The sequence below is a fragment of the Primulina eburnea genome, chromosome 3, assembly GCF_022965805.1.
Source record: "Primulina eburnea isolate SZY01 chromosome 3, ASM2296580v1, whole genome shotgun sequence".
NCBI classification, from domain to species: Eukaryota; Viridiplantae; Streptophyta; class Magnoliopsida; order Lamiales; family Gesneriaceae; genus Primulina; species Primulina eburnea.
Window position 1 is genome coordinate 11,815,625 of NC_133103.1, and position 12,851 is coordinate 11,828,475.

General features: G+C 35.3%; 2 protein-coding genes across 5 annotated transcripts; one reads left to right on the forward strand and one right to left on the reverse strand.

Annotated features, from left to right (window-relative positions):
- The first annotated feature begins 554 nt into the window (after positions 1-554).
- LOC140826428 (glycine-rich domain-containing protein 1-like) lies at positions 555-5,290 on the forward strand. Of its 4 annotated transcripts, none has more exons than XM_073188719.1 (9): positions 555-654; positions 1,072-1,219; positions 1,830-1,947; positions 2,046-2,300; positions 2,469-2,918; positions 3,152-3,690; positions 4,000-4,195; positions 4,376-4,543; positions 4,611-5,290. In XM_073188719.1, the coding sequence occupies exons 2-9, from the start codon at positions 1,074-1,076 to the stop codon at positions 5,100-5,102; spliced, it is 2,364 nt and encodes a 787-aa protein (XP_073044820.1). In that variant the 5' UTR covers positions 555-654; positions 1,072-1,073; the 3' UTR covers positions 5,103-5,290. The 4 variants fall into 4 exon arrangements, with proteins under 4 accessions (XP_073044820.1, XP_073044823.1, XP_073044821.1 ...); XM_073188722.1 differs by having other exon boundaries at positions 556-654; positions 4,617-5,290; XM_073188720.1 differs by having other exon boundaries at positions 621-641.
- Positions 5,291-6,458: 1,168 nt separating this feature from the next.
- On the reverse strand, positions 6,459-7,855 carry LOC140826768 (uncharacterized protein At5g65660-like). The gene is made up of 2 exons (XM_073189265.1): positions 7,467-7,855; positions 6,459-6,888 (listed from the first exon to the last, which is right to left on the reverse strand). Exons 1-2 carry the CDS (start codon positions 7,698-7,700, stop codon positions 6,724-6,726), a joined length of 399 nt encoding a protein of 132 aa, XP_073045366.1. The 5' UTR covers positions 7,701-7,855; the 3' UTR covers positions 6,459-6,723.
- Between the last annotated feature and the right edge of the window lie 4,996 nt (positions 7,856-12,851).

Sequence of the window (12,851 nt, forward strand, 5' to 3'; positions counted from 1 at the left end):
TGAGACGGGTCAACCCTACTCATATTCACAATAAAAAGTAATACTTTTAGCATAAAAAGTAATACTTTTGCATGGATGACCCAAATAAGAGATCCGTCTCACAAATATGACCCGTGAGACCGTCTCACACAAGTTTTTGCCATATTATATACTAGTTATTATGCACACGCGTTGCGTGTGTTTACATTCTTTTTTATTATTATCGAAGTACTAAAGTGAAATTTGACAAATTTTGGAGGGACTAAATTTAAATTTAATAGTTGAAATAAAAAAATAAAAATAAAAGTGTGTGTTGAAATTAAAAACAAAAACAAAAAACAAAAGTGTAATATTAGTATCATATAAGGGTAAAAGTGGAAAAAAAAAGTTGGTGTCCTCTCTAGATAATTACTATAAAGTCCTCACATTTAATAATATAGTATAGATAGTATAGATATACATGAAATCATAAAGTTTGCGTGAAGTATTGGTAATGATTTGCTAAGGGTAGTTTCGGCCTTCAAATTCCTAGTTGTACTTCATCGGTTTGGATATCGTACTCGTTGAGTGCTTACGAAAGAGTTTATAAACATATCCATATATTGTCCATTTCTCCTTCATATTCAAAGCGAACTCCTTCTTCGGCAAATTGCGATCAACTAGTTTTCTAGTTAAGTGAGTGTTCTATGCATCTTCTTTAATGCTTCCCGATTAATTCTTTAGTTTTTCTTTCTGCTGATCATGATCATGTTCGCGTGATCATCACTATTGCTCTTGCCATTTTAGTGATTTTAAGTTATGCTCATGAATATTTTTGGTTATTTTGGCCTTTGAATATCGATTGATTGAAAAAATCTGTCCTGATACGCGTCTGTTTTCGGGCTGGTGAGTTCTTATTTGATTCCACTTAGTTCATTTGGCTTTCTGGAGGATCTCTGTGTTTTTGTGTAGTTTCTTGGTTATTTGATTGTTACAATTTTTTTCGATTAATATAGAGTATATTTATATTTGTAAACGGTCTGTTAAGTAAAGAGCTGCAAATAGGTGCACCGTGTTTCATTAAGAGCTGAATTTTGTGGGTGAAATGTTAAGGAATGGACATGGAGTGGAAAAAAGCGCAGAGCATTGAAATAAGCGTAGACCTTGTATCCGCGGCAAAAAGGCAGCTCCAGTTTCTTGCGGCTGTGGATAGAAAGCGTTGGCTTTATGAAGGGCGGGGTCTAGAAAGGGCCATTACCAGGCAAGATTTTCGTTCCAAAACTGCTGGCATTGAAAATTTATATTTTCTGGATTCTTTAACTGTTCAAAACCAGATGTTTCATAGATTGACGAATGGTTTGTGCTTTATAAATGCTGTGGAACAAAATCTTAGGCCATGAAGAGCCGACACGAAATACTGACCTTATTCCTTATTCACTTGTCAATACCTCCTCCATAGCTTGTGGAGCTGATGTGGACGTGATATTATCCACCTCAGAACTCAATCCTTGCAACATTTGATATATGCATCTTAATCCAAACTATCGTATGAAAACGAACCACGATATCGACGCCAATATAATAGTTCACCTTTTCTGTGTTACCATCAACTTTAAATGAGAGCACAATACGAGACGATGGCCCAACCAGCCTTCGAGGTCGGAGAGTCTTCCGAGCTTATTAGTCAATCCATGATTGATTGAGCATTCAACATTAATGGCGTAATGATTGTGATATTGGTTTGTGCGTATTCTTGATGCCTTAAACCTAGATTCTACAATATTCAGTTTACTCAAAGGTGCCGGAGTTGTACCAAGGACATTGATTGTTGTTGTACTTGCGATTTACTTTGTCTAATTGTAACCCTTCAGGTATAATACTTGTTGGCTTCCTTTGCTGGCAAAACATTCTGAATCCCCACTGTGTGAAGGCCCATTGGTGGTTCCATTTGACTGTGAATGGATCTGGCATTGTCACAGGCTAAATCCAGTATGCTTTTGTACTTCCATTTTGCAGCTTTCCTTTATTTTATTGACTCTACAGTAGAACTGATGTATAGAAAATTTATCTGTGATCTCATATTCCAGGTCGTGTACAAATCTGACTGCGAGGAGTTCTATGGGAGAATTCTGGACAATTCCAATGTTGTTTCTACTGTGGGAGGAACTTTGATGAAGTCATCTGAAAAAATTTGGAAGAATTTATACCCTGATGAGCCCTATGAACTTGATTTAGCTGACGCTCTGAATGACAATTCAAATGTAAAGCAACTTGGAGGCGAAAAGTGCACCATGTATGATCTAGTGTCAGCTGTTCAGAGGCAAAGTCCATTCTTTTACCAGGTGACATCATATTTTAATTGGTTTTCACTTTGTAATCCCGTAGCTTATCATATGCGCAATATAACATTATTTTGGAGAAGATGAAGTTAAGAATGACTCAAATGCGCGCGCACACACACATATACATACATGTAATTGTTACTTAATTAAGGTTTATGTGCATCATAGGTGTCCAGGCTCCATATGAACAATGAAAACTATCTTGAGGGAGCTGTGGTTAGGTACAAAGGATTTTTGCACCTTATTAAGAGGAATAAGGAGAGATTCATCAAAAGCTTCTCAGTTCCAACTTATGATATAGACCTCATTTGGCACACTCACCAGTTGCATCCAGTTTCATATTGCAAAGAACTCGTAGCAGTAATGGGAAAAGTATTAGAACATGATGACTCTGATTCAGACAGAACTAAAGGGCAGAAACTGGATGTTGGATTTTCAGGGACTACAAAGAACTGGGAGGAACTGTATGGTTCTAGATATTGGAGAGCAGGAGCAATGTACAAAGGTAGCAACCCTTTGCCAGTCAGAACTACTCCTTATTCTGGCTTCTTGACTGAGGAAATGGCCACATCCGATGGAAGTCAAAGCATTACACTTCCTGAGATGAAAGTAGTGGAGGTATTTTATAAAGACCTTCATAGCAGTCTGTAAGGCTTTTAATATTCCATAAATTTAATTGCTCGTACTCAAGCATATACAAACAGAAATACAGGTAGGATTAAATTTAAGAACTTTGATTCTTACCATGTTTGGAGAGTGTGGGAAGCGAGACTGGAACCATGAAAAGCAGTTGATTTTGAAAACTTTTTATAGGTTCACCTTTGGTGTTAATGTGCTCCTGAAAATTTCAGGTAATGCTAGAGTGTGTGGATGTAAGAAATCTGCCGGAGGGGCACAAAGGAAGTCTTTTGGTGTTCTTCAATAAAACTCAACCTGATGCAATCTTCAATGCAAAGCGGAGCCTTACAATTTTAACTGAATCTGGAGACAAACAGGTGGCTTCCTTCAATTGTGAACCAAGTGGGCATCTGATACTTGAACTTATGTCATGCATGCCTTCCAGCTTACCAGTATCAAAGTCATACAAAACTATGGGCAGCTGTTCCATACATTTAGAACATTTATTGGCCTCAGGTTCTTGCCCTATAGTGGAGAAATGGGTGGAATTGGTGCCGAGTTCAAATATGACAGAATCCAAACCAATTGGCCTACGAGTGGCCATCTCAGTTACTACGCCAACTCCGATACCACATGTTCTTCATATGATTCGTACTCAGCCGTTCATGAAAAGATCTTGCCTTTTCCCACGACCAGGAAGGAACCAATTGGCTAAAAGTTGGACTAGAGTTGTCAATGAGGCTGGAGATTCTATCATCAGTTTAAAGATAAGGTAAAATAAATTTCACGTTTTTCTTCTGTTATGTGAGCTCCAGTGGTCTAGGTCTTTTATATGTGTAGCAGATTTATGGTATACTTATTTTCTGTAAGTTACCTATTATGTTGCAACTTGATTATTATGGATCATTACTGAGGGCAAATTTTTCATGGTCAAGTAGAAGATATGGAATTTCGTGAAGAAAACATTCATATTACATTGTTTGAAATTTGTGTTTATCTACTCGAGTCACGAGGATTTTTTTCTTGATCCTTTTCAGATTTAGGATTTTCTAATCACTTACGTTTTATGGACTCATTGCAGAGGTTTCAAGAAGTTTAAGGGTAAGAAAACCATAGTTAGAAGAAAGTTGGTGGGCATCATGCAATCAGGTGAAACATGCTTGCTGGCTGAGTTTGCCGACTCGAAGTGGGCATTTGTAAATTCTCCATGGTCCCTTAAGTTTCCAAATTCAAACGAAGATGATGGCCACCTCTTGGAGCTGTTTGGCCCTCAGAATGTACGTGTTTTCCTTTTTTAGATTTCACAAACCCCGAAAAATTAATGCAAAATGGTGGAATAACGGGGCCATGTAATTCAGATTCATGAAGTGTTGATCCTTGAATCATTTTTCTATGAATCATAGATTTGTCATTTGTTTTTTATGGTCACTATCGATATGTGTATATCTACTGTGCAGGTTAGACTTTTCAGTGGTGGTAGGCTTGATTATGAATCAACAGACTGCTTGAAACATAAACACAAAAATGAGCTTGAAAGCCACCTGATGACAGCAGTAGAATTCTCTGCTGAACACCCCTATGGCAGGGCGGTGGCGTTACTTGACATGAAATCTGGCACTGTTAAGGTAAACTTATTTGCTTAAAAGAAGTAATCATATCTCCCCTGTTTCTCTGAGATGGTTCCTTTGAAAGTGTCAGGTCAAAGATGAGTGGTTCCTTCTTCCCGCCATTATACTCAGCTTTATGCTTGGCAACGTATTGATCAAGGAGATGCATGCTAATGTTAGAGTACATACGAAGGAGGCACGACACTCAATCAAAGAAATTAACCTAAAAGGTATGGATGGAAGAACTACTACAGACTCTGGAGGCTGCGGTGGATGTGGTGGGGGTGGATGCGGAAACATGGCAAGTTGCGGTGGTTGTGGCGGGGGTTGTGGCGGGGGGTGTGGAGGCATGGCGAAGAATGGCGGCTGCGGAGGTTGTGGCGGTGGGTGTGGAGGCATGGCGAAGAATGGCGGCTGCGGAGGTTGTGGCGGGGGGTGTGGAGGCCTGGCAAAGAATGGTGGCTGCGGCGGTTGTGGCAGCGGAGGTTGTGGGGGTAGCTGTGGAAACAACTTAGCGGATGCTGATGGACAAGCAAATCGAAGTATAATCCAAGGAAATGAGATATTAGTGGCGTGAGGTCCGAGTCCCAAGTACAGTAAACTTGGAATCCTTTATGCATGTTCCCATGTCCGATGTTGGTGATGTCCAAAGCCGGAATGTGAATGTCTCTTTGTCTGATTGCCTGATTAAAAGTTTGTGTTGTATCTGTGCACGTTGACAGCATGCAACTTGGTTGAATAAAATAAAGCTTTCCATTTAAATTATTTTGTTATCGCTCCGTCACCCCCAATATTATCTTTGACCTTATGCCATAAACTGGTGCTACGTATAAAGAAATTATATTTGCTAAATTTGATAAATTAACCTCTACTGACAGTAGTAAGTCAGCTTGAATCAATGGGTGATGGGAATATGATCGTGTGTATTGGTATAAAAAACCATCTCTTAGTCACTATCATATAGGGGTGAGATCAGGCAGGGATCCGTCCCGTAACTCTCGTACCCAATCCATATCCCGATAAAAATTGGGAGTCTTTTTTTCTTCCGATCCCGTATCCGACAAGTTTTGGGACCCGAATGTTCGGGATCCCTTAAAGTAGGGATATGATATCCCGAAAAAAAACTTTAAATCCTTAAAAGCTACAATTCAATAGTCAGATAAATAAATATAAGAAAATAACACTACAACTCAACAAAATGGCAAGTAACAGAGGTAGATGGGGGAAGATGGTGGTGCGGAGAAGATGGAAGGTGTTTGTTGAGGATGGAGGCGGCAGAGAAGAGATGTGAAGGAAAAGGGAAACAAATAGGTTTAGATAAAATAAACGTAAATTTGTTTATTTTTTAAAAAAATTAAAAATTAAACAACATCATAAAATGTTTTCTTATAACTTATAAGACGTGATCACACCTTATTAAGAGACATCTTCTGCAAGTAGGGCCAAAATATTTAAAAAAAAAAACAGAAGATGTTTTCATACAAGACGTGAAGCCGTGAAGGTAAAGTGAAAGACAAAAATGGAGAAGATTTCTAAGAACCTAGTCTTCTGCTTTTCTTCGGTCTTCTCTCAGTTTAATAATAATATACAATTTTAATAATATTTTTTCGGATCAGGACGAGAATCCCGTCGGGAAGAGATCACATGCCCGACCCTTATCCTGAAATTAATCGGGACGGGCAAAAATCCCAAACAATCGTGTCGGCAATTTTTCGGGGCAGGAATGGATGGGATTCGGCTTGGGTCGGGATTTTCGGGTTTTTTGCCACCCAGACTATCATATGCAATAACAAACTATGCTGCAGACGTTACAAAATTATTGTTTTCCAAGCTTCATCAACATTTTATCAAAACGCATGTCCATATATGAGAGACAATACCAAAGAGCAAAAGGCATATTCGTATAATGATCATGTTAAGTAGGTCTATGAAATAAATTAAGCCGGTTTACAAAAATGAGTAATTGAAAGGTATTTTGCTTAATAATTTCTCTTACTAATTAAGCAAAAAGACCGTCCAAAACAAAAACATAATTATAACATTATCCACAATAAGCTTTAGTCAAATATAACGTACTACGTGTACACAATGATTAAGTGAAACCTAGTGACATTAACCAACACCGTATGATTAATCTGATTTTATGTACAAGAAATTGATTAAAATAAATATTTATATATATTGTAAATTGCAACTAATTAAATCAACCGGAAAACAGTCCGCAGGGGCTTAGGCGGCGGAGGTGGCGGCACATCCACTATGATTTTCTCCAGTCTCGGACAAGGCAGTGCTATGAATTTGGGAACATTATCCCCAGGCATGACTACAACTGGGAGGCCATTATTTTTTGGCAGCTTCAAATTCTGAAGAACAAAAAATTAAGAATGTCGGTGTCTCTGTTGTAAGTATTTTTATATATTCTATATCTAAAGTAATACTTCCCTCAATCTTATAATGGTTGGTTATATATCAGAAGAAGTTCGTCTCGCATAAAATTTAATCTAGTTCGCCTCAAGATATTTAAATAATGACTCTCGAGATCATGATTTGGGCTAAATAGAAACCACGCAGCATGAAATATGTTTCATGTAGATGAAATAATTGGATAATTATATGATATACAAAGTGATCTTACGTCGGACTCGTACGTGTAATTCATAAATAATCCAAATTTTTTTACGGTACATAAAATCATGCATTTCACGTTAGGTAGCATGGGGAGTAAAATTAATTGTATAATTAAATTTTGTGTCCCTACAATGTTAGGACTCTTGAGTGCAAGTTGGAACAATATTTGGACTTTTTTCCCTGAATTGAGAGAAGGGATTGTGTGACAATTGAGTCTGAAATTTGTCTCAAACTCGAGACCTTGAACTAGATAGCTCAGTTGAGCTACAAATGAGAGTAGAATAAGCAAGGAAACGTATATTTGAAATTGTACCATATGTAGTGCTTGAGGTTTGCAATGACCAACATCAAGAGCACCGGCCTCGACACGGGCTGTACGGCGGGATGTAATGTGGCGGCGCTTCTCCCAATGGTAACAGAATGATAATATGCCGCTGAGGCCGAAGATAACCAACAATAATAGGACTGTGCCGATTGGAAACGCAATCGTAGGCCGTGAACTTGAGCCGTGTGGAAACGGAGCATCTCCGTGATTCAGGCTCTCCATTGATGAATTTCGAAATCTATAATCACTTGGTGATATTGGCTACCCTCTCCAGCAAGCAAACAATATGAGTTCTTTGGAGCTATATTCAAGTAACGTGGACTGGGAAGATATTTTGGTATGAAGTACTATTGCAACTTGGGGATCGGAAGGTGAGGAATTTATAAGGTCGAGGGAATTTGTATGCTTTTGTTGAATAGACGACTTTTAAAAAGTTGACTTGATAAAACTAATAATTTACATATATTAAATTTGAAGTAGGATATATTGAGAATATTTTCTTAAAATAATTGGTTATCATAATGTTCATAGGGTTTCTAAAATAATAATATGTTGAAACAAATAAATAGATAATATATGAAAAAATGAGTAATGTAAAAGTGTATTTTATATTTAAAACATTAATGAGTTTTTTGCATGTTTTTATTTATTAGGACTACGAAGAAATGAACTTTTTTTTTCTTGAAATGTGAAAGCAAATTGGTAATTGGACAATTTTTGGCTTTGCCTAGGCTGCTTCCCTTGCGTCTCCACAAGGGAGGAATTTAATGAAGGGCAGAAAGTAATAGTGGGGTTGATAAATTTTTTTATATGTTTTAGAAATCGTGTGCATTCTTTCTTTCTTTTTTAACGACGGCGGTCACCTTATGTACCAAAATGAATCAGCCACCGTATACAATTAAATTAAAAAGAAAGAAAATGTTCCTTTCATCTTAAAAAAAAAAAAAAAAAAAAAAAAAAGCCTCCCTTGCAGGCTGCAGCCTTCAGTTTTCGGGATATATACATTTATCATTATGTAAAGAGAGCTGCTAAACGCATGCGTGAAATCAAATAGGAGTTTCTGAATGAGAGATTGTAGGACGGGTTGAACTTATTCTATATAGTTTGATTTGAGTCGTGAGTTAGAATAACGAAAAATATATTATATAAGAATGATAAATCAATAACGATGGTTAATGTCGTTCATTTGTTATGTTGATTCAATCTCGTTAAGCAAAATACGTGCATCATTTTGAGTTTGTATTAGCGACTTTTTGCACGCAACATGTGATGTTTTTTGTGTTAATTTTTTTTGTTATTTTTAAATTATTGTTTTTTAAATAAATTTTTATATTAGAAATGATAAAATCATTTGAAAAATTAAAATTTTGGATAAAGATTTAAAAAATATATTTAAGTAGTTTATATTTTTTGGAAATTAGATATGAATTAATGATCCAAATGATATGAAGATAACATGATTCAAATCATTTGTTGGTGTCTCTTCTTTGCGTTTCTGAAACTTGGGTCTTGAATCACAAACAAAATAGCAGCGAAAAGATCAAGTCGAGGCAAGGATTCTCCTTTGTTCGCAAGACGAAATTGTCCGTATCAAAGTGTTATACGTTAGAAGCAATCGTCTCCAAGATACAACGACTTCAATCAAGAATTTGCAGCACTACAAACTCTTGAATACCACGAACAAAATTACGCAGAGCTTTTAAGTGTTTTTCGAAAATTGGTGCAGCAATATGACAAGAGGAGAGACCACAAAAATTCAGCAGCCTTTGAATATGGTTTGAGGGATTATTTATAGATGATCATTGGTTATGTTGAGGAGACACGTTTCTCCAGATCGGATGCGTAGAAGAGACACATTTCCAGGCAAAAGACACATGGTTTGGCCAAAAGCAGCCCAGAGGAGACACTTTTAATTCCAATGGACACGCACTTTTCCAGAAACAGTGCTGCGCGCAGCCGCGCGACAACACGCGCGGTCGCGCGCAGCAAGGCACGCGCGCCCGCGCGCCTTGTTCTCCTTCGGCACACAGTAGGGCGCGCGCCCGCATGCGGATGTGGCGCCCCTGCGCGCGTACCTCTGTCCAAGCATATCAATTTGCGACTGAAAAATTTATTCTCCAAAAAGACTAATACTTGTCAAAGACTGCGCCGACCCGAGACGAGCGCGCGCACGTGTATTTCACCGAGACGCAGCCTATTTGCGTCTTCCCTCTTCTAAAAGCTTCTGGTACCCCTTAGGGCCCAAACCTTTGTCTCAACTTGGGGCTTATTAAGGAAACTTCACTTAGTTGATTTCTCAATGTGGGACAAATCACATTAAGACATCTCACTTCCCTTTTCAACTGCTCATTCTTTATTATTCATTTATCCAACATCATTTAAATTATTTAGTCCGTATAAATTAAGTTTAAACTCTACTTTTATCTTCTACTTTTAGTAAAATAGTTAAATTTAATTTTTTAGATTCCGACAATTTAATTAGGTTTTACCACTATTATATACATATATATATATTTTGATAATCGATTATGTCAATAAGATACTGTTAGAATGTGTTTTCTTTTTAAATAAAATAATAATGATGATGACGACGATGATGATAATAAATAGAAAAGAGTGGCAATGCAATTTCACAAGGAACTTGGCTGCCTAAGAATGCAACTTTGAAACGTTTTCATTGGCCCAATGCACCTTGTCTGTCTTCTTCGATGTAGCTCTAGATTTTTATGATTTAAAATATCAGAAAAAAATTGTTTTTTTAGTGAAAACTGAATTAGGCCAAACAATTGACCTATCCAATTTGACTTTTTCTCACTTTGCCAGAACCTCAACATCTCCCCACTTGTGTTGCTCATTGGTCATCATCAACCACTAGTGCATCGACACTCGTTCAATGTTTGTACAATATTTGAATTTTTAAAAAGTTTATTTTGTAGTTTAAATTCTACAAAAAATTCATGTGTATTTGGCAATTTTTGAAATTGTCATTAAAAAATAGCAAAAACTTATGTGGGACAGTATCACAGGTCGTATTTTGTGAGACAGATCTCTTATTTAGATCATTCATGAAAAAATATTACTTTTTATTGTGAATATTTATATGGTTGTCCCGTCTCACAGATAAAGAATCGTGTCTCAAAAATTATCTTGAAAATTAATTATATTGATCTATGTACGCCAAAACTACATAAGGTAATTAACTACCAGTCAAATATATTTGATATATTGATGAATTTATTGTGCTAATTAAGTCAAGATACTTGTTCTCAATGTAATAAATGATTTCGGATGATATTTTGGTGGTCACAATTAATAGACCGATGTTGATGATCTTGCTTTGACCAAACACCAAGCCATTACTACATTCTTATCACATCGAGTCCGTATATGGTAAATTCATTAGCTGGCGTGATGGCTACATCGAACTAAACCACTTGTATTCAACTATTAAATATTTTCTATATATGATTTGACTGTCTTAGTTTGCTCCAATCACAAAATACGTAGTTCGACTCGACCTAAATTTGAACTCTATTTATACAATTAAATTATATATATATATATATATATATATATATATATATATATATATATATATATATATATATATACCTCTCGTAAGTTTTTGTTTTTTTTCCAAGTTTGAGATATAATTTCACACTTGGCGTCCACTGCTGTCAGGAACATGGAAGTTCTAATGAGCCATGGTACATTAAGCCCAAGAATGAATAACAAAATTTTGAATGGACTCCATTTTCATTTGATTTTCATAATTTTCTCCATCGAATTACAACGACAACTTCTTTCGCTCATTTCGGATTTGTGAAACTCGTATATATTTTGTAAAATTCCATTGTTAGTCTTAAATATTATAATTACCGTGTGATTTGATTCTCAAATGTTGTCAATTTTTGGTATTAATCATATATTGTCGTCAATTTTAGTTTTTGTTATCATCGGGAGGAATGTGTGACACTACATTCGTCGGTTTTATGTTGGTTTCACATCAATATCATGTCGAAAATGGCTAAAATTTTAAAAGAAAATAATAATAATATTTTAAGACTAAAATCTGACAACATAGACGATAGAAACAAGAAAAAAATAAATATGTAAAACAAAAAAAATGTAGATAAATCTAGACGTTTTTTTTTCATCTTTACAGTTTAAATGCCGTATATATATATATATAAGGATCCCATTGAATTTGGATTTGGATTTAGATTTTCACAGTACTATTTAATCGTGTTTGGTCCCCATTGACTTTCCTAACTCGATGGTAATTATCTGGAAAAGATTTATTAGATTCTGGATAAACCAAATAAAAATAACTTTTTTAAATTTGTTACATCTTTCACGTGGCTTGTATTTGAACCACTTAATTTAAATAGAATCCTGCATAATACAAGATTGTAGGGTTAGAAGACATGATAAATTCTGATAATCAATATGTACATGTCGTCTACGTATGAATTGAATTTATAAAATTTTATTAATCGAAATCATTCTTTAAATATATTAATTATAATTTTTTTAGATTATATTTGATGTTTTTATTTTGTAATTACATCATAACACTGATGTGGTCAATGAACAGTTAATATTCCTCACCTATTATATTAATATTATTATAACATATCTCTTTTTTTTATTTTAGAAAAATAAAGATTTTATGGTTTATATGGCATATTAATCTCGTTCTTGAAAGCATTTAAGATTATTTATACATATTTAGCTATGCATAAAAAATATTAATCCAAAAATACCACACAAAAAAAAAAAAGTTGACTTGGAGGGTCAACAATTCAATTCAAGTTCAATTGCCAGTTTATTGTTCCCCGAAATAGTTGCTATTCCCACTCCCTGTTTTCCTGCCCCCTCCTTTCCTGCCCAATCTTTCATTTCTAATATCCTTTACGTAAATTTTAAGATTACCCAAAATAAATTGTGCAATGTGGACATGCACGATATTGCCATCACTATATAAGTATCTGTCATTTTGAACTCACTTAATTATTTGGGAAAATATATTTCTTTTTATTGATTTGTTGGATTTTGAGTTTGGTTCAATAAGTTTTCAAATCTAAATTTAAAATTATAATATATTAGCTAATATATTAAAGGTTCGCTTGATTTTTAGGATGTGATAATTGAATGACTGATAATTTGATTGATAAATGTTTGATAGGATAATATATGTAATTTGAGAAATATATAATATCATGTGTGGTGTGGATTTAAGAAGAGTGATAAAATCATGACAAACTTATTTATTTCCAAAATACCATTTAATCTTTTATTTTAAATTATTTCTCATAACTGTATACTTTTTCCCCAACCTACTCCTTGTTTGTCAAAAATCAAACGCTCTCC

Coding starts and splice junctions, on each gene's coding strand:
- LOC140826428 (XM_073188719.1), top strand. CDS start 1,074: ATGGACATGGAGTGGAAAAAAGCGCAGAGCATTGAAATAAGCGTAGAC. Junction 1,220..1,829: donor CTAGAAAGGGCCATTACCAG/GCAAGATTTTCG, acceptor GTAACCCTTCAG/GTATAATACTTGTTGGCTTC. Junction 4,196..4,375: donor AGCTGTTTGGCCCTCAGAAT/GTACGTGTTTTC, acceptor TCTACTGTGCAG/GTTAGACTTTTCAGTGGTGG.
- LOC140826768 (XM_073189265.1), bottom strand. CDS start 7,700: ATGGAGAGCCTGAATCACGGAGATGCTCCGTTTCCACACGGCTCAAGT. Junction 6,889..7,466: donor AACCTCAAGCACTACATATG/GTACAATTTCAA, acceptor TTTGTTCTTCAG/AATTTGAAGCTGCCAAAAAA.